Here is a 27,970-nt window from a genome sequence, read left to right as displayed (position 1 = left end):
GGTAGTAAAGGTGTGATGGACATGACTCATATTATCATAATTGATTATTGTTTAGGACTGTGCTGGGCAACCTGTGTTTCGCGGCGTTCTAGATTTTGACCAATTTTTTGAATTTTATAGGTTAGGACAGAGGTGTCTAACCTGTGTGCCGTCAAAAATCTTTGAAAATACCTTGAACATCATACATGTGTGGTCACAATTGAGGCTAATCACCATGATGTGCCGCAAATAATAAAGGTTGTCCACCGCTGGTTTAGGCTAGTGGTAGTCAACTTTTGTGCCACGGTACTCTTTAGTGGTGAGCCACAACCGAAATCACACACGGCATGTGGTTTATAGCACACTAGTGTTTCGCGTCACATAGGTTGCCCACCACTGGTTGAGGGGCAACCTTAGTCTAGTCCTGATTTGCTCACTTTAATCATTTTTTCAGACTTCATTCCAGTTTCAAGTCCAGTAATGGACAACCTGTGTGCCGCGGCACATTAGTGTGTATTAGGAATTTCATGCTATGTGCGGTCTGGGTCATGTCTAACAACCAAAGTGTGCCGTGGCATAAAAAAGGTTGTCCACCACTGCTCTAGTCAATCATTTCTAGCAAATCTGATAATATGAGTCATGCCATCCTACAAAGAATCTTAAGAATCTATCAAAAATGTGTGTAATACTTAGTAGTGATTTGTAACTAAATGTTCTCTACTAAAGCTGCGTGTAAAGTCTATCAACATAAGCTTAATAAGTCATTATTTATTGCTATACCTTTCATCCATTAAGAATTTACTTCTAGATCTACACTAAGGCTATCAAATCATAAAGAATATGCCTGGATATTCAATTTGATTATTCATTAGACATTAGATGTCTACATTAAGCTATATCTAATCCAAATCATTAAGTCTTGCCTGATAATTCCTATTCCTCTATCAATCTTATTCCACAAACTAATGTCATAAAAAGTTCACAATTTTATTTAATCTCATGGAAATAATAAAAAAAATCTGGAGATTAAGCAATTACTTAAAAAAAGAATCTGTACATTAGAGGATTATGGTCTTACTCTATCTATTTATTTATTTATCTCCATCTCTCTCTCTCACTCTCTCGTTTTAAAAATCTCATAAAAACTAAAATTAAAGTGGAAAATCATTGGGAGTCGTTCAGTCATCATGGAGCACTAGGCATGGGGTTTTATGGTAAGGGAGTCAGGGAAAGGGTATTTTTTGAGCGGTGAAATGGCATCAGTAGCCTAAATGGTAGAGCGTTAGCCTTACGTGCCAAAGGTCCTGGGTTCAATCCCAGGCCATGTCTAATTTTCGAAGCTCTTTTTCCATTTCAGTAGGTCTAAAGGGTGTGGTACAACAGATTTAAAATCGCAGTGCCTCCAGCTCATAAGGCTGGGCTCTTCAGTCATTATATATAAGGGTATTTTGGATGGGGGTGGGGTAGGGTGGAGTTTGGGGGTCAAAAGTCTTCATTCTTTTTTTGGAAAGAATTCTTCATTTTGCCAGGATGTTTCAAGACGAAAATCCTTAAAACTTTACAGCTACGTCCATGAAGGGAGTAGATAAAGAGTTCAGAATCGCATGTCAAGGGTCAGACACCAGGAAGGTGGACGCCATAGGATGGGGGAGACGCCATAGGGTGGGGGAGACGCCATACGGTGGTAAATACACGTTAGGTGTTGGATGTAGATGTCAGATGTGGGGAGTAGACGCCAGATGTGGGGAGTAGACACCAGATGTGGGGATTAGACGCTAGATGTGGGTAGTAGACGCCAGATGTGGAAAGTAGACGTTAGATGTGGGGTGTAGACGTCAGATGTGGGGAGTAGAAGCCAGAGGGATGAAGTAGTTCATCCATAACTGAACCACAATCGGAAAACTTTGAAAATACTCCGATTTACTTAAAGGAATTGTAAGTAATTCCTACTTATTTGAAGGTTTACAGTGCCAAACACTGAAATGCAGAGCATTATTTGAGAACCATTAGTCCTAGCCAGTGTTGTCCAAGTTGTGTGCCGCGGCACCAATTTGAAAATGTCTTGAACCGTATGCTGTGTGTGGTTTCAATCAAGATTACCACCAAGGTGTGCCATAGTGCAAAAAAGGTTGGACACCACTGATATGCCCTGCTTAGTTGCAGACCCCTCCCAACCCTAGACTCTTTAATAGGGTTCGCCCAGATGCGCAGGCCTGCAGTTTTCTGCATCTCTGCATCTATGTGCATCTAATTTTGGCAAACCCTACTCTTTAACCTAAAGATCACCAACCCAAAGATCTTCAACCCAAAGATCATCAAACATGATAAGTGAACGACCCCATCCTACAAATCAGTACAGACAAGATAGAGAGAATGAGAGATTGACATCAACTGAGATATTGTGTTTGTTTATTGCTGATTTTGGTATCCTCATATTTTCGCTTGCATTGCTATGTATATCCTACTAGCTATGTATCTAAAAACGTTATCTATATATAATAAGTAAATCCCCTGTACACTAATCCTTTTAATTAATTTTCTTTATTGTCCCCGTACTCGACTCGGATGACGATGATGTCGACGAATTACTTTCCTGGGAATTTGCTGATGATTTGCGCTCGAGGTGTTTATTTCCACAATTCACATTTGTCGTTATCGAGTAGATTCCATCTTGTGGTGTCTGTACACGAGAATTTTTAATTATTTCAGCGTACACTGGTGTCTCGTCATCCTTCATATTATTAACATCAATATCACAACTAACATAGTTGAATGTGTCATCATTTTGTGGCTTATTGTCATCATATGATGAAGATGTTGTGGAATTTTGTCGACTAATTGACTTTTTTCTCTGCATTGACATGTAGATATTTTCAGATTTTGGAATTATTGGACCAACAATTAATGTTGATTGTGTTGTTTCAGTTGGAATCAATGATTCCATTGATGGCGGTGGCTCTTCAGCTTTTAATGGCTTTGTCATAAAATAACTTGATCGATCTTCATTACGTGATTGTCGTCTACCTAATGTTGATGATAATCTTGGTGGTGGTTCAGGTCGTGTGAATGACGATTGTCTATTATCGTATGTATCCCATGAATTTCCATTATTATCATCATGTATCTGATAGTATTGTGGTGGAACTTGTAATGAGCGTCGTTTGGTGACATCATTAAGTTGAACATTGTCGGGATAGCTTGGCAATACTTTTGGACAATTCATTTTCTGAATGGCTTTTAAAGATTCTTCCGGTGATAATGGTGTGCCTGATAATACTGGTGAATCACGACATGTTACATTAATATTATTATGCACTGGAACGTCTATAAAGCTTGTCATAATCTCTTCCTGTGGATTACCTTGCATTAGATGATATGGCATCATCATCGGTTCCATTAAATGCTGTCGATTAATATCATTCACACACTCTTCACAATGTGAGAATGTTGAGCATGAGCAGGAGCTTGAATCACTCTCATTTCTCTCATCAATACTGTCATTGTTGTAAATTTTGTTCCTGAATGGGATCTCATCAATCATTGTAACATCCATGTCGACCTCCTGGCAAATTATTTTACCAGCATAGTCAAGTGACTTTAACTTTGTCAGTTCTATCGGTTCCTGTCTTAAGATACTGTTGCTTCGAGCTTGTGGCGTTGCATCTATAGCAACACTAACTTTCTTCTTCTCACTACCGGATGTGAATGAGCTCTGTTGTGAATGTAAAATGCCATTAAGTCTCGGACTATAGTTGACAATTTCATTGGATATCCAATCATTCACTTTTGAATGTGTATCGACCGTACTTGTACTCGTTTGTCGATTAATTGCATATCCATTTATTGGCGAATGACGTTTTACTGACTCATATGTATTATTGCTGGATTTACGTAATATATCAAGTATGAAACTGTCATCAGTGTCATTAAATTTTGATCGTTTGTCATCGCTAACTGCATCAAATATATTCTTATTGTCATACTTTCGATTCAATCTTTTATGTCGTCGATATAAATACACAAACAGACCGACGAGATTGATCAGGAGGAATGTCACGATGATGCTTATCAACAGGTACATTGTAGTCGCTTCTGTTGGAAATATATCATTTCTATCGCTTGATATTTGGTCATAATTTATTGATTCTGTTGCTGTTGATGTAAAGGCTGAGCCATAAGTCTGTTCACGTGTCGATATTGTATATTGTGGATCTTTGTTATGCTGTAGACGATACATTAATTCCCTAAAGGGATCTTCTGTTTGTGGATTTTCAATTTCAACCTTAATTGGATACATGCTTATTACCTGACCTGTTGGCATTGATGAATAGATTTTTGGCGTAGCTGGACCACTTGAGATTTTACCATAATTATTGTTGTTGCTGTTGCCAAATTGACTATTTGCATTACGCATTGTCTCTATCAGTCCATCATTCCAATATTTTGTATATTTATGTCTGTATCGTTGACTAACAATTGGCTGCGTACTCAAATGTAAATAATTCTGATTGATCTCATTAAACTCTTGCCAATCAACATTATATTTATCCCAATCAATTGGATTCAAGTTATAAAATCGTCGATTCCATGGATGTGTTGGATTTCCTGTTTTAGCAAAATTTGAAAAATATCTCATGACTGATTCGGATAGTAGACGCTCTTCCGCATTATATGATGTTTGAAATGGACCAGCATTACCCAATGGCGCACCAAAAACAAATGGTAAATCCTCTCCATGTATTGATTGTGATATTGTTGCGTGTTCACCCGCTTCGGCATTATGAGCAAATACATACATGTAGCATTTTGGATTACGTCTCGATAGATAAATTCCTGTTTGTACTGTTTATTATGTTGCGTGAATAGTTTTCATTTTGTGGATTAATATGAAAATAGAAAATGCTGAGATTAATATCAATAGGAATTAAAATTGTACAGCATATACTTACTCAATGGTGCGGTAACTCTTGCATCCGATAGAATTTCCAACAACATATCACGATGATCATGAAATGACATCGATTTTGACTTTAAAAATGTATTGCTGCTGTACTCTTTCAATGTCGATAAAAATGCGACTTCAAGACGCTTATCGAAGCGATTTGCCAAATATTTTCTTATATTATGGTCACGGTCGACTTGAGCAATTCCATTATTTATGGCATCGCGTCCCAGAATATTAAATGATTCGAGCTCAGACATACCAAAAAGTAAGTCAAATTGTCCGAATGAATCACTATGTGCCATAACTAAAAATGGTTAGAATGGAAAGAATATAGAGAGTTGGATTGATTTGTCGTTGTAGTCGTCTAGAAAATTAATGAAAAGTTTTCAGCATGGAAACTGCTGTATAAAATCTTTAATTTTCTGTGACGAATGTGAGATTTTAGATGTAATAACGCATGGATGGGGGATATATGCTTGGTGTGATTTTTTAATTATTTTTCAAACGTTTTGCGATTTTTATGTAGTTATGCATTTTTGAAAATTCACCACATTTTCCGGAAACTCACCACATTTTCCATAAACTCACCACATTTTCCACAATCTCACCACATTTTCCAGAATTATAATTTTTTTTCTCAATCTTCACATTCTTAAATCATTCATCAATTTTTTTAAATCTCACCACATTTTCCAAAATCTCACCACATTTCCCAAAATCTCACCACATTTCCCAGAATCGTAGCAATTTTCTCAATCATCATTTTTGAACCATTCATCAAAATTTTCAGAAACTTACCACATTTTCCAGAATCAAACCAGATTTTCCAGAATCTCACCACATTTCCCGGAAACTCACCACATTTTGCAGAACCTCAACACATTTTCTAGAATCTCACCACATTTCCTAAATTCTCACCAAATATTCTAGAAGCTCATCACACATCTTACACCAAGACATAACTCCCCCTCATCCAAACTCACCTTGATGCGGATCACTCGGCACAACGAGACCATCAACAATCGGTCCAAAAATGGTCGTAAATTCTGGTGCTGTCACACTAACATTCATAATCTCTCGATATGATTTTTCACGCAAACAATCCCCAAGTTGTGTATCTTCAATCGGACAATTAAGCTTCCTAGCTACTTGTAATGTAATCTGTTGTGGATTATAATTTAATGCCCAATCAGCAAGAGCCGATCCAGACATCAAAATTGTTCGATGAAATAAACCTTTTGCAACGGGTGATATCATGAGGAAATTTGCAAAAATGGCACCATGATTATAGCCCAAAAGGGTTACTGAATTTTTATTGCCACCAAACGATTCGATATTTTCTTTAATCCATTGAAGTGCGGCAATGATATCGAGAAGGCCAAAATTTGCTACAGTTTGATCATTTAATCCTGGCTTGAGGAAACCTTTAATGAGAAATCGAAAGATATTTAAATTGAAATTTGAGATGGGGATAGTGTGGAAGGGTTGGATGGCTTTTTGGTATTTATTATGATAAGATGTGTGCTGGATTATATTGTTATGGTCTGTCGTAGGATGTGCTTGATGTAGATTTCACTGAAAACTTGAAATCAAAAACCAGATCAAACAAACTCAAGGTCAGATTGACTTCAGGTCAGATCGACTCCAGGTCAGACCGACTCTAGGTTAGACTGACTCGTGGTCAGACCGACTCCTGTTCAGACCTACCCCAGGTCAGCCATCTTCAAGTCTGATCATGCTCAGGTCAGACCGATTCCAGGTCAGATCATCCCCAGATCAGACTAACTCCAGGTCAGACCGAGCCTCTAGGTCAGACCGACTCCTGGTCAGACCGACTCCAGGTCAGACCGACTCCAGGTCAGACCAATTCCAGATCAGACCGACTCCAGGTCAGACCGACTCCAGGTCATACCGACTCCAGGTTAGACCGACTCCAGGTCAGACCGACTCCAGGTCAGACCGACTCCAGGTCAGACCGACACCAGGTCAGACCGACACCAGGTCAGACCGACACCAGGTCAGACCGACACCAGGTCAGACCGACACCAGGTCAGACCGACTCCAGGTCAGACCGACTCCAGGTCAGACCGACTCCAGGTCAGACCGACTCCAGGTCAGACCGACACCAGGTCAGACCGACTCCAGGTCAGACCGACACCAGGTCAGACCGACTCCACGTCAGACCTTAACCTCCTCATTGCATCCACAAGCTCCAACAGACAACATCATCAACCCAGCACAAATCCTTCAATCCACACCATAACCCACAACACTTATCAAAGTACAACAAATCTTACCCAAGGCACCGAGTCGATAATTCAATGTTATGACAATAACTTGCCCATAGCTGGCTAAAATTGATCCATCATAAGGATTGCCTGAATTCCATTCGAATGATTCATGTAGAAAAACAATGACTGGATAATTCCGTTGCTGTGGACTGCTGTCATCTATATTTATGTGATTTTTATCATAAAAAGGAACCAAAAAAAGAAAAACTTATTATTATGTTTGAATTCTCAAAGTTGATGAATGTTGATTATTAGTTTGTAGGTGGGAGGAACTGAATTGAATAGCAAATACTGTAAACATTTTTCTGGCTGTGTCACTTTCCTGTATAATCATCATTAATTGATTTTTCTTCTTCTTTTTCCTTCATTTCGACATCGAAAAAATGAGTTTTTTCTCGTGATTTCCTTCTTCTTATTGCTTAGCAAATGATTCGATGGATGTAAAAATTAATGTACCGTGCTGGTCAATATATCTGTTTTTATGGTATTTTGTTTGATTTGATTGTTTGATATTTATCTTGCAGAATATACTCATTACATGTAATTTATTGGATATACTCTGTTGAAAAGTTCTAAGATTTCTTTTTTTGAGTGTGTTAATGATTCCTTTAAGGTTGAAGAGGAGTTTTGTAAATGATGTTGGAAAGGTTATTAATTGATTTTAATTTATAGAATTTAGAGATGATTGGGATTTTAGGGATGGAGTTTCTTGTATCTAGGGTCGGTGTTCAGCAGTAAATTGGCAGGGTATACCCAAAATAGCTGTAGAGCTAATCAGGGTAGTGTGATAACCTCGTAGTTCTATAGAAAATCTATTAAAAATAGTAGATTTCCATATAACAGATCTCGAATGCAACTCGAACCCACATCCTACAATTTTAGGCCGCATTCCACTGAGCTATCGAGGGCCATTCGGCTATTTGACAAAATTCATTTAGATCATTCAATTATTCCAATTCCCAATTTAGTAATCGGGATTAAAAACCCCTTCCATTGTTAAAAAGTTGACATACCATATAACAATATCAATTTCAACAAGTGCTGTCTCTATTCCAAAACTCAAAGTCGATTCGAATTATGTATGGAAGATTCATCTCGAATCAGTTCCATCGCAAATAAAATTTGGATGAACTTCAAGCTCTGCTACATTTCTCCATTGAGATACTTCAAAAGTGGTAGTAAACATAATCCTCAAATTATTTAGTAATCTGTCAGATTTCCTGGTTGGTTCAGTACAAAGATAAGAGGTGTTCAATGAGGATCACATAGAGAAGAGGGTTTAGGTGACCATTGAGTCACGATTCAGAGCAAGTCCCAGTAGCTCAGTAGGGATGAGCACTTGATATGTAATTGAATCCAGAGAGTGTGGGTTCGAATTCCATTCAGACTATTTATATAAGCAAGGATTCTTCTTTCTCTATAACCTAAATTGTAGAAAGGCGGACCCGAACATATCTCACTACCTAATTTTAAAATTGACCATCAAAAACGCTCATGTCGCCCCCAATAAATCCTTCATCATTATATGATTCTCATCTTCATATTTTTACATCAAAATAAATATCATGTAAATACTCATAAGCATCTGTAAAAGGTTTCTAATAAATTTTTCACAAACATCTTTTCTTGTTTTTAATTTATTTCAGCACGCGCTTCCTTGTATAAGCGCCTCTGAGTACATTTCATATGTTTCAAACAATAATAATAACTTTCTATGCCTCCTCGTTCCTTTCCCACTAAATACGATGTATGATTTTATCGAATTTAATTTCATGCTTTCACCATCTTCGTAGTTACTCCATAGTCGTCTATAACATAAACAATGATTAAATGCATGTTTGATATTGCTTTATGAATTAAATAAACACATTTCAAAGCGGAACTGTTTATTTATCAGAAAACTTCGATCATATTTAGATTAAATTAATGGAATATTTCATTAAATATTGGATATTCTGTTTGCGGAATTGATTTAGTATGGAGATATGCTTGGGATTGAATTTTAGAATTTCGACATTGAATTTTGATTTGATTTTGAAAGGTTAATAAGCATTAATTTGTGAATTTGCGTGAAGTTGAGTTGGTGTATTCTACCGGAAAGCACATGTTGGCGTAGGAACAGCTTAAAATCCAGCACCAGACCAGCGTGACTCTAATTTCAGGTCAAATTCGATGAAATCCAATCTTAGAGTAAAGTTAGGTCGACCTGGTGCCTAAAATATAGCCCCAGACCAGCATGACTCAAGCCCCAGCTCAGATTTGACGCAGATTTCATCTCAGAGTTCAGTAATGTCAATCTAGTAACCATAATCAAGCTCCAGACCATCGTGACTCTAATTCTAGCCCAGATCCGACAATATCTGGTCTCAGGATAGTCCCAAGTCGACCTAGTGCCGAAAATCCAGTCTCAGGCCAGTCTGACTCTAACTTTACCCCAAGTTAAGTCGACCTGGTGTCTAAAAATCGAGGACAGAACAGCGTTTCTCTAATTCCAGGCCAGATTTGACGACAAAATGCCTCAAGGTAGAGTCAAGTCAACCTAGTGCCAAATATCTAGCCATAAGCCAGCGTGGCTCTAATTCTAGGCCAGATTCGATAATATCCGGCCTCAGGGTAGAGCCCCAAGTATACCTGGTGCCCAAAATCCAGTCCCAGGAAGCGTGATTCTAAATTCTGGTCAAATTCGACCAAATCTGGACTCAGAGCCGAATCAAGTCAACCTGTTGCCGAAAATGCAGCTCTAGGCCAGCGTGATTCTAACTTCAGCCTAGATTCGACTAAATCCAGTCTCAAGACCTAGTCAAGTCGATCAGTTGTCAGATTATCGACCATTACTACACCTAGTGCCTCTCGGTTCTGACATTTGCTTAGATTTGATTAAAAATACTCAAAATTCTTCCAAAATAAATCATCAAAAAGTCTCATATCCACCTCATATCACTCACAAAAAATTTCACAGAAATATCATTGCCCTACTAAGAATGCCTCAGCAATTTCATCATTTCAAGGTCATCCAAATGAAAATACACATCACAATTTTTTCGGATGAAGTCAACACAGTTCATTTGAAATACGATGACTAAGAATAAAATTTGTGACAGTTGTTAACAACAAATTATGACAATAAACAATGTGAGTTGTGACATACATACATATATTAGCAATAACATGGAAATGGCAAATAATAAAAATGTAATAAAGGAGTAAAGGAAGAAATCATTTCATTCTTTGCCTTAAGCAGCCAAGAATAATGTATTTACACATTATATTATGGCATATGGGGTAGGTAACCAGGGGTGGAGGTAGGTGGAGATGGATGGATGGATGAGACAGGGATGGATGACTGGATAGATGGATGGATGAGGACAGGGATGAATGGGGACAGGGATGGGGACAAGGATGAATGGGATGGGGACAGGGAAGGATGGGGATGGGGACAAGGGATGGATGGGTAGATGGGAGACATGGGATGGATGGGTGGATAGATGCATGGGGTCAGGGATGAATGGGGACAGGGATGAATGGCGATGGATGGGGACAGGGAAGGATGGTGGATGGGATGGGGACAAGGATGAATGAGATGGGGACAAGGATGGATGGGATGGGGGCAAGGATGGATGGGATAGGGACAAGGATGGATGGGATGGGGACAAGGATGAATGGCATGGGGACAAGGATGGATGGGAAGGGGGATAAGACAGGGATGGATGAAATGGGGACTGGGTGGGGTAATGACTAGGGATAGGGTGATGACTAAGGGTGAGGCTATGACTAGCATGAGTGGGTTTGATCCTCCCATGGTTACGCTCATGCATGCGACCTATTAATCTCTACATAATCATCCCTACTCAAACACTCATAGTAACCCTTCATACACCCCTGCACCTCCGATATTAAATATGAATAATCCACACACAATGCCTCACTTCTATAAGATGTTATTCTGATTCCGTTCATTATATTCCCATTCTCTAATACCAAATGACTTCAATTAGCAGATGATGATTAATCATTTCAATAAATTTTACTACTGTTCCAAATGCTAATCGCTCATTTGATGACTATCATATGTGGTATAAAGGCATTTAAATTGTGTTCCAATCGATGTTTAACATGCTATTAGATTTCAATTGTTTATGCTGAATGATTATAATAATTAAATATTTCTTTTCAATTCTGAAGGAATTGTTTAATTAATCAATGAAGTATTTTTAGGGTTATTCGTCATTTTTATGGGATGTGGAGGAAGTGGGACAATGTTCATGCTGTTATTGGCTTGAGGAAAATGTCATAAAATAGGAAAATGTTGATCAAATTCTGAGCAGCACATTGCAGTCGCTTGGGCATCGTGACTTCGTCAGGCTAATGACAAGATGCAAAGGTTACGCAAAGACACCATGACGGTTGTGGTTGCACCCGAGGTGCCTGAGCAGAGTGGAATCTGGAGCATCGAGCCATATATAGGCAAATCTGTCAATGCGAGAGTTAGGCCTCTGTGGCCGAGTGGTTAAGCAACAGACTGGATATCTGAAGTACACTATCTTGTAAGGACGTGGGTTCGAATCCCACCAGAGACTGGATCTCTCAAACATTACATAGAGTGCCGTCGATATGACAAAGAATCTCATAATCCTCACGACACTACAGTATGCAGCCTTAATCTTGCCTTTGCATCTTTAATTCTAAAAATTCATACAAATTAATTGTGAAATAAAGAATAAAAAGGAACAAGACAAAAAATCATGAAACTATCCACATGAAAGAATTTCTTTCTTTCCTTATTTCACAAATGAGCATTCGTCGTTCGTCGTCGACATCCATCTGGCAATAGAAATATACTGATTATCACCATAGAAAGACACAGAACGAACTTAAGTAGATTCATGTGTGTGGCGCATATGTTCTTCCGCCGTAAAACCTCTTCCGTTGCAATGTTTGCTGATTATTTTTCTTTCTTTTCTTTATTAAAATGACAGATTCTGAGATATTAGGTCGCACATTTTTGTTGCTGATCTCTTTTTTTTTGTTGGCGGTTAGTTTATGATGGCCGTGAACTTGTGGTTTGGTTGAATTTTTGAGGAAGTTTATTGAAACATTTTGGGATTCAGATTTACTATGGCAGTGTTGGCCAAACATTTTTGGGTCACAACATGCCTTGGTGGTAAGGTTTCCTGGAGTCTCGATCTTGCCAAATTCTCGAGAACGAGGCCGACTATCCGAGATGTCTGAGATCTCTCGGATAGTCAGTCTCAATCTTGGCATAAGGAACCTTTCCTTGGTAATATGCGTCGATCAAAACCATACACGATATACGGTTTTGACATTCGGAATCAAGCTATTGTGCCGTAACACACATGTTTGGACAACATTGCACTACGAGGAACTCTTAGGAAGGAGGAATACCATATAAATCTACAAATCCCAATCACATACACAATCGTAAACCTTTTCTCAGAATGCATCATCATAAATCTTATTAAAGTTCATCTTCTTCGTCGTTTGATTCAAAAATATTTTGTCATAGACACAAAAAAGATATAATTTGACCTTAAAATCCTTCTTGCTACACAATTTCCATATTTTCTGTAATATTATAATACGTAAAAAAATAAATGAAAAGAAAATATTTTTCCTTCAAGAAAATTTTCTTCACATCTTCTACACTTATTGGATCTGTTTTCCTTTCATTTTCCTCTCCTCTCACACTCTCTTGTCATTATCTTCTTTCTAGATTAATAATTTTTTATAGTTGAAAGGTGGATATCTTCAAGGTCGTTTGAATATAATATCGTCGAATGAAATAAATCAGTACGTTGTGGCATTGGCGAAAATTTTTTCTTTTCTTTTCCTCTTTTCTTCTATTTAAAATTTATAGAGATTTGTTTTTGCAGGTATGAGTGCTTGTTAGTTCACATTTTGGGGATTGGCTTGTTTATTTATGAATTTTTTCATACAAAAGTGACTTTAAATGTTCATAAATCAGAAAAATTCGTTTTAACGGTTATCTGAGATTCAAATTCTCAAAACCATACAATATATATTGTAAGGTTCTCAAGTTTTCGGGAAAATTTCATCAAAGTAAACATTGAAATTGCAATTTATTGAAAATATTTAAAATAATCGTAAAAATTAGTGTATAAGTGATTAAATAGTGAAGTAAGTGTAAAGTATAACGGTGAATTTATGGAATAAAGTGAAATTTTATTGAGAAAACGTGTTAATTTGTGAAATTTGAAAAAAATCTGAAATTTGCTGAAAATCATCAAAAATATTCAATATTGATCTTCAAAACCAGTGAAATCAGGTAAGTCATAGCTTTAATCACTGAATATTTGATGTAGATTGCATAAAATTTCATAAATTCAACATTTTGGACGATTTTGATAGAAAATTAAGCAAAATTCCTGCAAATATTATTCTAAGGCTGACTAGGAATATAATAACATTTAAAACCCAGAAAATCAGTACAATTTAGCTGATTCCTTTCCAAATGCGCCTCTAAAACGACCACACTCAATCTCAAAACCCCTCAATATCATTTTTCTTATGTTTATTTTTAATAAAAAGCGCAAAAATATCGCGAAAGATAATATCGAAAGAAGAGAAATAAGCAAGAAAAGGAAAGAAAAGGAAAGAAAAGGAAAGAAAAAAAATCAGTTAGCAATGCCAGTCCCTGCCTTTTTCCTTTTTTTCTTTATGCCATCCTATTTCATCTATATGTCTCAGCTAAGCATCGTCAAATGTAAATAAAAAAGGCTAACGAAGGAAAATTTATGCAAATTCCATCGCTATCATAAAATAATGCCTGATATTGTAAAGCACAAGAAGAAAATGTAGCAAAATCACGACTCAATAATGACTTTAAAGGAAAATGAAGTGGAAATAAATTGATATGAGATTTTTCTCACATACTAATGTCATAAATACAGATGTTAATGTCTTTTACAATTTTTTTTGGCACAAAAGTGCTGTTATGTATCCGTTTTTGGATGAATGACAGGGGATTTTCGTAGTTGAGAATGTTAAATTAATGAGTTTATATAAATATAGTTTTGAACTTGAATGTTGGCTTTGGGGTGGGATTGAGGGGTGTATTTTGGGAGTGAGGAGGTGTAGGGGGAAGGAGATGGGGTGCCAATACCTATTTTTTGGGAAACAGGTCTTCAATTAGCTAGGTGTTTTCATGAAACTCTCTTAATTTTGGTGATCCATGCAAGCCGCCAGGGTTTTCCCCAAAAATCCCTTTCTGACTACATCCCTGGTGAGATTATGGGTAAATAAAGAAGGTTCAAGTTCATTCCATCAATTGAGATCCTTCCGGACTATCCAAAATACGGTCCCAATCTAGCTTTTTCCCCAGAATGTCCTCAAGCCACCTAATTCAGATGCATCCTTCAGAAACAAGCATAACTGCCAACTATCAGCCATCTGGCATCCTCCGTTGCAATTATTTTACAAATAAAACCTCAATGTTATTCACAAATTAAACTTTCAACCCAAAACATGCCGCGTCAATGAATAATTATTTAATTTTCAAAATCATTCAACCTCTGTACATGCCTAAAATAATTTTTGACATTTACACACTATATGCCACTATCTATATGTGGAGCATGAAAATCAATATCGAAAATCAACTTTGTGACCCGTGATATGGTTACATACGTGCGTATATATATCTATTTATGAATAACACAACAAACAAAGGTCAGTAAATGAAATTTAAATAACAATGATGAATATTTGTCGATGTGTTATTTTTTTGTGGGATATATGCCTTGTAAACGTTTTTTGTGGCTTTTACACTCGTCTATAAAACAATTTTATCCATCAAAAAAGCTCTCTCGGAGGAACTGAATTGATTGAAAATTTATGCTAATGACTGCTAATATATGATAGATACATAAATGTGCACACACATTCTAAATGCTTGTGTGTGCATGCCCCTTCGATATTCTTCCTACTGCTGTTGCTTGATGCTTCCTTTTTTTATATGCAAAATTGTAAACGAATCACAATCATAACCATTATGCTAATATTCCTTCTAATGTGTGTTTGTTGTGAATTTCCTATTGAAGGGTTCCTATATATGTATAAATTCAATTGTATAGATGTTTGTACGATGCCTTGAAACTCATTAGCATTAATACGTGATATGTTATTTTGCCACATCTCTGTGTACATTGCATTTACATGAGATTCTCTTCTGTGCTGTTTTGTTCTCACAAAAACATGGCATCATAAGAAGAATTTGAATTTGTGATTATTTTTATCATTTTCCTCCTGTTCTTCAATGCAGATATATATTCCCTTCTCCTTTAATCAACAGAATGCTTGATATGTGTGTCATGGAAATGAAAAGTCAACTATTTGGTAGGCTGAGCAAGCGACAAACAGCTTTGGCAAAAGGTAGAATTGTAGAATTTTAAAGAATATTCTGACAACTACTGCATTGAACTTGAGTCTGTTTAAGGTTAGGTAAATGCAGTGTGGATGGGGTTTGGTGGGATGTAGTAGGATGGAGGGCTACTATACAAAATCAATTGATCCAGTTCAAAATCAATTGAACCGGTTCAAAATCAATTGATCCGGTTCAAAATCAATTGATCCAGTTCAAATTTAATTATTACTGGAAAAGTATGATGAATTTAGAAATTACTATGAATTTCTGTTGAAGGCCTTAGATTGCTCTTGAGTGACTGTACAGCAAGATAGGAGAATGTTCAGGAGCAGTGATGGGAATGGGTGGTTAAAGTGTTGGTTTGGGAGTCAACCCTACCCACATTTACCTAGTATGGCTAAGATACACTAAATAAACCAAATCCCAGATCATCGTGACTCCGACTTGATGCCTGATTCGATTTAAACTCGGCTCCATCCCAGAGTCATGCCAATCTGATGCCATATTTTAGATAGATGACGCCAACATGTTCTATTCAGGAATTCCAACATGAAAAACACTTCAAACACTAACCTCAATTCGTATTTACGTCGTAAAATTCAAAACAAAAAAAGGAATAAAATTCTTTTAAGTGATTTAATCAGGATATAGATATTCCCCAAACCGTCTAAACATGATAGCATTTCCCAAGTAAATCGCGCCAGATTAATAAAAGCAATTCTCAAAACTATAAAAAGCAGATATATAATAAAACCGCAGTAAATTTTTCATCATTTCCCATGAATATAAACGTGAGATGCAATAATGAAAGTAGTGCAAGTAGTTCCTCTCGAGAATCAAAAATAATGTTCTAATTGTGTAGTTGTTTATATCTTTCAGAGTTGAAAAACAGGTGCCTGTGACAGACAAAAACGGTACAAATTCTTGATAATTTTTATGGTTCTGTAGGACAAAACCATATAAATTATCAAGAATTTGTATGGTTTTCGCCTGTCACAGGCACTTGTTTTAGGTCACAGGTGCCTGTGACAGGCAAAAACTTTACAAATTCCTGATAATTTGTATGGTTTTGTAGGAAAAACCATATAAATTATCAAGAATTTGTAGGGTTTTCGCCTGTCACAGGCACCTTTCAAAACCATATAAATTATCAAGAATTTGTATGGTTTTCGCCTGTCACATGCACCTGTTTTACAACTCTGATATCTTTTAACCGACACAAATGACACAACAATTGAAAATGCTTATTGTATTCGCTTTTCACTAAATTTTCTTTTATTTTGTTATTTATAAAATGAAAATGAAAAACTCACCGTAATTAGTGACATATAAATTTAAGTATAGACAATCCTCACTTTCACTTTTAAGGAATGGCATGATTTTCTTAATTTGATCATATCGTCCTTTATTGTATCCACTTGAATCAGCTAAATTTGGTAGCTTTTGTGGACAAACATTTTCAAGCTTATTGGCATATTTGATACCTTGCCAAGGTAGTGGCGATGATGGAGGCATAAATCTTCCCGATCCAACTGGCGCTTCAGCATACGGTATGCCGAGAAATTGATCAACATTTTTAAGACGTGATTGTGTAGTCATTTCACGTACAATACCCACAAGTCGTCCTTGCTTAACTTGAACTTCACGTGTATAACGGAATGGCATTCCACTATGAATTTCCGATTGCTTACGGTTTGGTCGATAACTTGAATATGATGATTCATGTACATTTTCATTATCAATAATTCCATCATTATTTCGTGCTAAAATCTCACGAAAATAATTTCGATTCGATGAACTCGATGATGCAGATGATGGCGGTAGAAACGACGATGATGAGGAACTTGATCTTTTTTGATATAATTTTGCATCTGTTGCACGTTCATCACCGGCATCAGCTAATAATACATCATTTTGCGTATGCGACGACAATAGCATCGAGTGAATTAAATGTGAAGATGTGATATTTTCATTTGAAGTGTGTGACGTGTATGAGTCATGAGATGCTGCCGCCGGTATTGAATCATTGTGAAATTTTTCTGTACAAATAATGTTGGAATTTGAAATAATGAAAAATATAACGATGATGGCGACGTTGGATAGGAAAAATTTCATTATTATTATGATTTAATTGAAAAATTATTGACGTGCTTGAATGAATGCCGGGGACGAGTGAGTGAGATGGATAGATTATATAGAGAAATTTTCTCGCTTCGTGAATTTTTTTCGTCTGTGACTGGCTTCACTTATTGGGAATCGAAAGAATTTCTTTTTTTTAATAATAATTCTCTTTTTATTCACATTTGTTTCTGCTGCAATTCATTAAAAAAATATCTGTGCTAAATAAAATACACTCGACTTTATGTTTTTTTTTCACATGTTTGGATTGATCTCTCGTTTTTCATCCTCGAAGCATTTTTTCTTTTGATATTGAAATTTTTTTCTTTTCTTTCTTTTTTTATTCCAACGTGATGATAAAGAATGTATGTCATGTGTGATATGTATGACTCTGGGAATTTATTCTTCACATTCGTTGCACGTTTATGACGTTTAATTCACTCATCCTTTTCCTTCTTATACATCTGCATATTTTTCACATTTAATGAGGATTTGAATAATTTTTTTTTTATTTTTTTTATTCCACACTTTTACAAATTTATTCTCTCATCCACCGCTGTACACACATACTCCTTCTGTGGATGATGAATAGCAAAATATTTTTCAATCCAGTCAACTTTTTTTCGCTGAATAATGAAATAGAAAACTTTCTGATATCAACACGTTGTGCTATCATAAGCACTGAGTCAGTCAATATTTGATTGGTGCCAGCGTACCAAAAAAAATGTTAAAGGCAAAATATTTTTTTCACTGTACTCTCCTTTGATGTGTCACTAAAAGCAAAAAAAAAACGCAAATGTTGATATTGATGATGATGAATACGGTGATGATTGTGATTTGTTAACACAGGGAGAATTTTTTTCGACCCGAGTTTGGAGTGAATGCTCTCATTAGAGGTTAATATTCATATTTTTCTCATTTTTAATCAATTTAAAATATTTTAATTGAATTCAAAGTTTTGAACCGGTTCAAAATTAATTGATCCAGTTCAAAATCAACTAATCCAGTTCAAAATTAATTGATCCAGTTCAAAATCAATCAAAATTATCACAAATCAAGCTTTCAACTCGAAATAATTGACATAGAACTAATAAAACTAGTATAAACCAGCAACTAAATGACTCTACACAATCAAACAACGATCATCACCATCAAAATCATTCAGGAAAATGCTCTCAAACACAGTATCAGCATGATAGATCACATCGCAATGTTTATTAACAAATTTATTCTCACTAAACCGCTGTATGTGTTATTTTTATTTTTCTTTCACAAGACAAATGGCATTACTACAAAATATTATGGCACCACATTTGAGATGAAGGTAGCTTATTAGTGATGAGAGAAAGAGAACATTCAGGTGACTGAACCACAAACAGATCACTCTGTATTCTCTTCTGTTTCTTTCCTCGTTGTATTTATTTTTCTCGTGAAAAATTCTTTTTCAGGTCTTTTTGCGGAAGAAAAAATATTACGTATAATTTTTCAAGGAACACGAGAAGGCACACAGTAAAAAGTTTACAAGAAAACGTTATAAATTTGACTCTTTTTTTTCACTTTTTCTTTCTCTTCCTTAATTTTATTATTTTATTTTTCATTATTTTCCTGCCTCCACCATCTAATATGGAAATTTTCCTTGCTTTATGCTTAAATTCCGCGCGCTCATTTGCAGCAATTGCAAAATACACAGTACAGTAAACGGAAGAAATAATTTATGGAATCTTCCTGTTAAAAAACTTTTTTTTTTTTTTTTTTGTTATCCGGACACGATAAAAAATCACGAAAAAAAAAAAGTTCTGTGGCCCTTTTTTTCATACACACAACTTCGCGGTCTCGTCTTAGCAGCGATCTCGTTTGTTTCGTTATTCCGGTTGAACTGAATGTGAAATTTTTTTTTTCAAATTATTTTTTTTTCTTTATTTTTAAAAATAAAAAAAAAATGCCGAGAGATGAACATTTTTTTGTATGTACATTTGTGTGGGTGCGGGGGAATACTTTTTTATTTTTATTTTTATACATAAATAAACGCGGGATGTATCGCGGCAGATCGGATTTATTATACATTTTTGTATGGTGACATAATGCAACAGATGGCCCGGCTCTATTTACAGTCCATCTCTGATTTTTTTCTCGTTTTGCTCATTTTATTCCCTTTTTTTTGTGTACTTTTTTGTAAAAAAAGAGATTTTTTTTCACTTTGAGATTAAAAATTTAAATTTTTTATTTTATTTTCTTGTTGCTTTTCTCACATTCACACTGCGTAACTTATCCCTGAATTAATTTAGGCGCAAGCTGACTTTTGTTTGCTGCTTGTTTTGGAAAGTCGAGATGAAATGTTAAAATGTTGATAGTGACTTGAGAGTGCTTTAATTTAATTGAATAAAAAAAAGTTTTAGAGTGTCAAATTAAATAAGCAGATGGAATTTTTTATTTTGGGGGATTGTATCTTGTTACAATTTAGCGATGGGGTTGGATTTAACTCACAATTCAGAGTCGACTTATGTCAAAGTTGATAGAATTAACTTGTAGCGTTATTTTGAAGAATCATGAGATACAAATTGATAAATCCTAACCATTTGGGAACTTGACATGTAATTAAAAATAGGTACAAGAATCATAAAGCTATATTTTGACTGCCATCTAATAAAATTTCTCTCTGTATCCAAGATGGTCTAGGATAGAATATTAAGTTTATTGCTCAAACCCTGGATAGGACCCAGAAAATAAAAGACGTTGTGTAGTTTTGAGACTTTCATGACCTAGAACAATGGTTAAGGAATGTCACCTTAATAAAACAAATCTGTTTATCGATCATAAATCCGGCTATAGGCTTGGTTTTTGGCAACCAAGGACCAGATTCTTAATCGATTATCCGAAGTGAGCTATTTGGAACAGTTTATCACGAAGACTCTGAGTTTAAGCTAGATAAAATGACTTTTGTTGCAACTTAAACTTCACATAGTCTATTTGCTGGTCTAGATGCAGTTTTGAAGTGTATTAAGAAGTCTATTCGTTAATCATAGATCAAATAGTTTAGCCTTTTTGGAATTTGACTATTCTACTCATATCCCAGTCATTGCGTCTGATTGTCTGTTGGTGTGCTGTCTTGTCCGTCTTTGCCCTGTCTTTGTACACTTAAGGACGTCTTGTAGTTTGACTTACTATTTGACTGTTTAATTTTCTATGTTCCTTTATCTATCCAGTTTCACGCCTTAACTATTTTCTAGTCAAATTTGTCGAACAATCTTATCTAGCGCTTCTGCTAAATCTATACGATCGAGACTTAGGATCCATACCCTAATAGCAACTTTGCTATTAGTATACTCAGTATACTCAGAGTTATGCTTTCTCGAAATTCCGGTCCCGATAAATTTTCGGGATCGAGATTGAAATTTTCGAGATTTTTCGGAATCGAGAAAGCAAAGTATATTCTTTATCTGGTAGATGAGTCAAACTCATCTCTTCACTGTTCCACTCTACGTGGGTATTATGATTCAAAAATATTAAAGCTCAAAAATATAAAGCTTTGATAAATATTTTTCCAAGTCACTTCAACACGATACAGTTGAGCAAAAGAAGCTGCAAAAAAGCACTTGACCTTTTAAACAAAAGCTTTATATTTTCCAAAAAAGATGTTAATCATCAAAGAAGAACGAAAATCCAGTCATAACTTTGTAAAATGTCACGTTCATCAAAAAAAGACATTTCTTCTTTAGATTTTATAAATATTTTACATAAAATTTGATATTCAGTGAGAATAATCTGTGTCTTGTAAGAAAATAATGATGTGAATATATTGCTATAGCACATGGGACCTTGGGTACGACAATTTCTCTTCTCTTTTTTGCATGACATTCACTAAATGTAAATATTGTTCTCTTTTATTTGCACTAAATTTATTGAACAATTTTTTATAATTGTTGATTCAGGAACTGAAAAAACAGAAAATTTCTCTTTAAAGCTTCCTTCTTTAATTTACATTTAAATGCATTTACCGCGAACTTTATGAAGGGTAAATGATTTCATGAAAATTCTCGTGCTGAAAATTAAATTTACATATTTATACATATTAGCTTTGAACTTCAAAAGGAATGTCTTATTTTTTTTTACCAAGGAATGCTTCTTCACTTGCTTAGCACAATGGAAATTCCGTTGACATTATTTTTAAACATCAACAAATAAGACGAAGACAAAAAAAATCGATAGAAATGGGAGGAAAATAAATTTAAAAAAAATTTTTGTCTTGCATTTTGTAGGATTCGCTTTAAGAAAGTTTAGAAAAGAAAGAAAAATGTGAAAAGAAAAGATTATTGAAAGAAAACAAGATGAGAGAAAAATATGCTTAAAAGGTCATAAGTACCGAACTTCCAGGTGATTATGAAGCGCAAACCGGAAATGTTTTTTAATTCTTTTTACTTATTGACTTTGTTGGTTGGACAGATTAATTGTGATCTATGGTCTTCCTTAGATGACGCCTGAAGTGGCTCTATTGCTGGCTACTAATTAATCTAAATACAAGTTTGTAAATCTGTCCAAAATCTGGCACTACTTTGGCATAATTCTGGAATGATGCTGGATTTAAAGTCGCGGCAAGATGTAGCCAGATTTCTTGATTGATTAACCGATTCGCGCAATTCTGCAAATATATTGTAATCCTAACAAGTTAGTTCCTTCCAGAGTTGAAAATAGACCTAGTTGACATATTGTAGTAAGTTGCACAAATGTCAAATATGCAACAAGGCATACGATCGACTTATCGCAGCCTGTTTAACTAGGTTGGTTTCTATCCCTGGTAAGGACGCAATCCGCAGGGCATAATGGGAGCTGATTACTGGCGGTAAAGACCGCCTTGTTGACGATTGCCGTCATCAGCATGCCAATTTCCGTTTCTTCAATATTAGAATTCAAAATTTTGATCCTGTTCTATACCTAAAGTTGCTTAATGACACATCCAAAATAGAATCTTGCACATTCTAGTATAAACTACGATACATCTTACTCCAGTGTGTTAATTAAGCTGTATGGCACTTTACACTAAACTAAAGTGAGTAGGAATAGGAAATAACAAGCATGATCATCAGTTCAACTTAACACAAACATTTACTATGCAGTATATTCCTCAAACATGATGTTTCAAACCACATCACTTCTACTCTCCTCAAACCATCAAATTCACGTTTTCTTTATCACACGATGTCTATTTTTTTATTATATGTTAATGTCTCAATTTGTACCTCATTTATTGCCATGCCAAGATCTTTCATTGTTTTATTTATTGTAATAATCATTTCATCTTCATTATTTTGACTGAAAATAACACATAAGCATTCATAAATCAAACATCAACGTGGAAGTTGCTCAACAAAAAAAGAACTAAGGAGAAAAAAGAAGAAAAACTTTTTTTTTTATTTTCGGAAAATTTAAAAATAAATTTTCACTCTGTTTTCCTCTCTCTTGTCATCATTTTGTGTAAATGTTTTTCTTCTACTTCTTGTTCGCTCACTTTTTTTTATTCTGTATTTTAGTGCATCTCTTAAGAAGAGGGAGAAAATATTTCAAAATTTTCAGTTATTTCGCGTGCACAAGAAGAAAAAAGAAAAAAAAAAATCAAGTCAAAAAGAAGACATTTTGTTGCTTTGTTTATGTACAGTTTTATGTTATTTTTTTATTCTGGGAAATTCGCAAGCAGTTGTTGAAAGGAAAATACAAAAACAGAAACAAAAGGGAGATGGTTTTATATGATGTGATGACTGAGTGACATTGAGGATCCACCGGGGCAACACTACGTCGCCATAACGACAGAAATATGGCAGTTTAGGTGCCACAAGGACAACATCATGGCTGTTTTGGCTCATTTTGGCGCTTTAAGAATTGCAATTTGTCGCAGCGATGCATAACCAGTGATCAGGAAGAGGGAAAGAGGGTGCGTGGGGTTGATTAGAGTCAAGAACTCTCTTACCTTCTTTTTAGGACAAAATTCTATTATTTGCTGGATTTTAAGGTTTTTTGAGGCGAGTCGTACCAAAAATTGAGGAGAGGGATTTAGAAATTCCAAAAATATAGAAGGCTAGGAAGGGGAATGGAGGAGAATTTAGAGTAGTCCTTACTTACTTACTTACTGGAACCATGCTTCGACTTGGAGTCTAGGTTGCTATAAAATGCTTTCCATCTGACTCTGTTGCTGGCTGTATCACAAATCTTGCACAAATTCTCAGTTTTGACAACTAAATGGCCTTTTTTCATTACCGTCCTACGCCATATTACTCTTGGAGCATCTACTCTTTTCCCTCGCGGATTCCAATGGCAGTATAGCAAGCTTGTGTCTCTTCCCCAGCTACAACACTCAATCACTCTATATCCGTCATACGATCACAATCGGTTCATGACTTGCATCTTCCAGTCCCAAACCAAATATTCAAACCGAAGACCCCCTTATCCTTCAATATACATCTCTTCCAATCCACACAAAAATCTAAAAAAAAACTTTGATAGAAAAATGAGAGTTGATTTAACAGCATGCTTACGTATGCATTAAATATTAAATTTCCTATAAATATTATTTTCATTTTCGACATAATTCAATCAGCTACTCGATGCTGATGATGATGATCATGCTAAAGATTGATGGAAGAAGATGAAAAAAATATTTTTTTTTTGAAATTTCTTCATATTTTTGTGAAACTAGACGCCAGAATAATACTTTTGTGTATTAGACATCTTCATCAGCAGTATTAGTCGTTGATGTTTCTTTCATCAAATCCAAAGTTAATCTTTCGTAACAACAAAAAAATGTGCTAGGGTTTAAAATATTTACTTTTAAGATTAATGGCACAGCTGTAAAAAATGGTGAAGTTATGATTTTGAATGTCAATCGATAGTTGAAGGCTTGGATTGATAGGAATAGATCTGAGATTATTTTGTAGAGAAATTGGCGGTTTTTCATTTTATTTTTGTCTAGTTATGTCTACTTAGTTACTATTGTGTAATACAATCTAGTTTAAATATAATACATTGTATCAATTTTGATACCCCGAGCGACACATATGAAAATGGGTCCACCAAGGAGCTTTTGAAGGCTGTATTGAAGTCTTTTATGAACATCGAATATAAGTCGTTTCTGTAATGCGACAAATTGCAGATGGCACCTTGATAAGACTGCCAAATAGAGATGGCATCTGTTTAACGGACCCTCCTTCTAATGTGTCACTCGGGTTCATTTTTATGACTTATAAGGTAATAGTTTTAAGGGGAGGAGGAGAGGATTGAGGTGAAGTCTCAACGGAAAATTCATCAAGAAGCTCTCGACGATCGCCAGACTTTTTTGATCTATATCGTGTCCAGTAATACCATAATATGCCTACAAAAAGTAAATGAACAATAGTAACTGTTATGATAATCCACCATGGCTGTTTGTGAGGATATTTGTAGAAATTTAGAAGTCCTGGATTTGATTCTTGTAATGAGAGGCTTTGTATACAATTTGTGGTGTTTTTGGAATTAGTGTCATGTGATAAGCAGTTGCTGATGACACCCATAAAGCACAAAATCAAGCTAAAATTATTGAAATTTAAAAATTGAGCAAGTTAAACAGTTTAAATTAAACTTACTAGATTTTAGACATTATTAAATACTTTACATAATTATTCCCAAAATATACTTTGATCTCAACTATTGGAAAAACACTTGAATAATGACTATTTTTCATTAAAATCCAAATCTGTTACAATCAAACAATTCACTAACATAATCAAAATATCAGGAACATTTACTTGTTATGATTAGTATCAATGATGATGAATAAAGTTTTTAAAAAATTATTCTAAATGTATTAAGAGTGCTTTATAGCGTCAACTAGGTTTCTGTTTATGATATGTATTAATATTGAGTAGAACAGGCTGTGAATAATCAAGAACATTTGACAATTAAAGCGAATTCTTCATCATTATTGGTATTAATCATATCTAATAGCTTTTGGAGCTTCTGGTTGCCTTTTACCTTGTGGATTCTAGAATTAGGAAAGAATTCCTAAGCAATTCATGACAAAGAATTCAAAAAAGTTCAACGAACCTTCCCAAAAAAAATCTACAAAAATTAAACAGCATCAAAAATTACTCAAACATCTCTTCCAGCATCTAAATGAAGTGACAAAACAAAAAATAATATTAATCCCTACCTAGCATCTCAATTGCAGCGAGAATCTTCATTTAAAGCATTTAATTATTGTCACCACAAGTTTACACTTACAGTTGCCATCCAAACCAAACGTAAACACCGCATAATTTTTAAGAATAATTCCAAAAAAAAAAAAAATTGTACTTGAGTGATATAATTAATTAAAATTCATGATATGTGCATGTAAATTTTGTGAAAAGTTGTGCATCTGTTGCAGGAAAATAATGAAATAAAAAGAGCTGAAGGGAAGGGATTATGTACATAAAATTAACATAAGAAGAAAGCTAATTATGTAAGCTGTTTGTCGTGCCGTTGCACAATGTAGGTGTATATGTGTATATATGTAGACATAACTAAAGATGACACTTGACGTTCAACCCAAAGAGATATAAACAAAAGCTATAGCATGTGAGATATTTTTATAATAAGGTTCGCACAGCCATAAAAAGCATTAATTTTTCATTCTGTAGCAAGCAGATTAAAATGCACGGAAAAAAAATAATCTCCTTTTTGTGAGTGTAAAACGATTTATGGGACTCTATGGATGGCGATTTAGTTATTCACAAAAGACCTTCTTTTCTCTCCCATGCACACACATTGCAGTCATCTCAATCTCACTTCTATGTACCCCAAAAAAAAAATTCTCTTATTCTCTCCAATCTCACCGACTAAATTATGGCTTGTGCATGGCGTAAAACATAAAAAAAATACTGCCATATGTGCATGTTTAACTGCATGCTGTACACAACAAAAAAAAATTATTCGCATTCGTATCGCGTACGCCATGTGCGATAATTTTTTTTTTTTAAAATAGTATCAAAAGCAAGTAAAATAGAAATGAGGAGGAGGTGATGGGATGCACAGAAGAAGAAACACAAAAAAGTGCAGCATAAAGAGCGATAGAAGCAATTTAATTTAATTACAAGTACTATTTTTTTTTTATACGTTCGTAACGCTGAGAAATGACTACACACGGATGCATCCATACCTATGCTAGTTTGATTCTACACAAGTGTTGTGATTGAAAACGTTTTCACATTATCGTAAATTAATTAGTAGAAATTCTGAGAGATTTCTGATGGTGGATATGCTTAACTTTTTACGATAATCGATAGATTGAATGGAAATGGCCTTTTTTTGGGTGTCTTGCATGATTAGTTCTTGGTGCATTTGCATGTGGCTTGATATTTGTTGATTCTGTATCAATGGTTGAGGACATGATTGTGTGAGTGTCTTGTGACTAATGATTGTTCTTATGGAGCACAGGCATGCTAGATGAATTTTAATTGACTGTTTTTGGAGATTGTTGATCGAGAATTTTGACTTACTTGACTACGTTGCTAGAGCAGACAAAAATTTAGAGTTGACTGAGACTTACCTTATAGACTTCGAGTCGTGATGAGCTATTTGTACTCGGCTGATACTTTCATAGGGTGCTAAGGCACTTTAGAGTAGGAAAATTGAAGATTTATGGGCTAGATTGATGAGATATCCGATGTAAAGTTAATTCAATTCTGTACAGACTGATCTAAAGGAATGTAGTGTCTAATGACCCATCTAGTGCTAAATGTGCTTTATTACGTCCTTATACTTGGAATCATGATCCAAGATAGCCCAAAAAATGCTTAAATTCCTAGATTAAACGTTAACTATGTGAGGTCATGGATTGCAATTGATCAGTATGGCTTCAGTAGTAAATAAGGAAGTAAACCTTCATTTACAGATCTAGGCACCAATCCTGACACTTAGCTTTGTTTAGCCAACTCCACAAAACGTTCTAAATCCAAATAATTCCAGACTCATCCCCACTTTTCCACTTTCATCCATTTCAATTCCACATGAATCACCAAACCAAATATAAATTATATTAAGTAATTTGTCAAGGAAATTGACAGCAACAATGTTTAACCAGAATGACTTGAAAATTGCTTCTAAAATGTACTCACTACAAATTATTCATCATAAATACCTAATGTGCTTCAATACATGCATTAAAACATCTCAAAACTTTCACAGCTGGATACATCCCAGCTGTTTTCAAACCGTGTTATTCACAGTGCACTT

General features: G+C 35.2%; 1 protein-coding gene across 4 annotated transcripts; it reads right to left on the bottom strand.

The window, feature by feature from the left end:
- Positions 1–1,206: 1,206 nt before the first annotated feature.
- Nlg1 (Neuroligin 1) lies at positions 1,207–19,592 on the bottom strand. 4 transcript variants are annotated; one of them, XM_070642436.1, is made up of 6 exons: positions 18,862–19,592; positions 16,930–18,507; positions 7,222–7,374; positions 5,908–6,348; positions 4,929–5,228; positions 1,207–4,821 (listed from the first exon to the last, which is right to left on the bottom strand). In XM_070642436.1, exons 2-6 carry the CDS (start codon positions 17,729–17,731, stop codon positions 2,507–2,509), a joined length of 4,011 nt encoding a protein of 1,336 aa, XP_070498537.1. In that variant the 5' UTR covers positions 17,732–18,507; positions 18,862–19,592; the 3' UTR covers positions 1,207–2,506. The 4 variants fall into 4 exon arrangements, with proteins under 4 accessions (XP_070498537.1, XP_070498536.1, XP_070498538.1 ...); XM_070642435.1 differs by having other exon boundaries at positions 18,884–19,592; XM_070642437.1 differs by having other exon boundaries at positions 19,025–19,592.
- Positions 19,593–27,970: the final 8,378 nt, after the last annotated feature.

This window comes from Chironomus tepperi, unplaced genomic scaffold (genome assembly GCF_022539635.2).
Source record: "Chironomus tepperi strain 1889 unplaced genomic scaffold, CSIRO-AGI_Ctep_v1 contig_298, whole genome shotgun sequence".
In the NCBI taxonomy this organism is placed as follows: Eukaryota; Metazoa; Arthropoda; class Insecta; order Diptera; family Chironomidae; genus Chironomus; species Chironomus tepperi.
The sequence above is the reverse complement of the archived record's forward strand: the minus strand, read 5'-3'. Positions and strand labels throughout refer to the sequence as shown.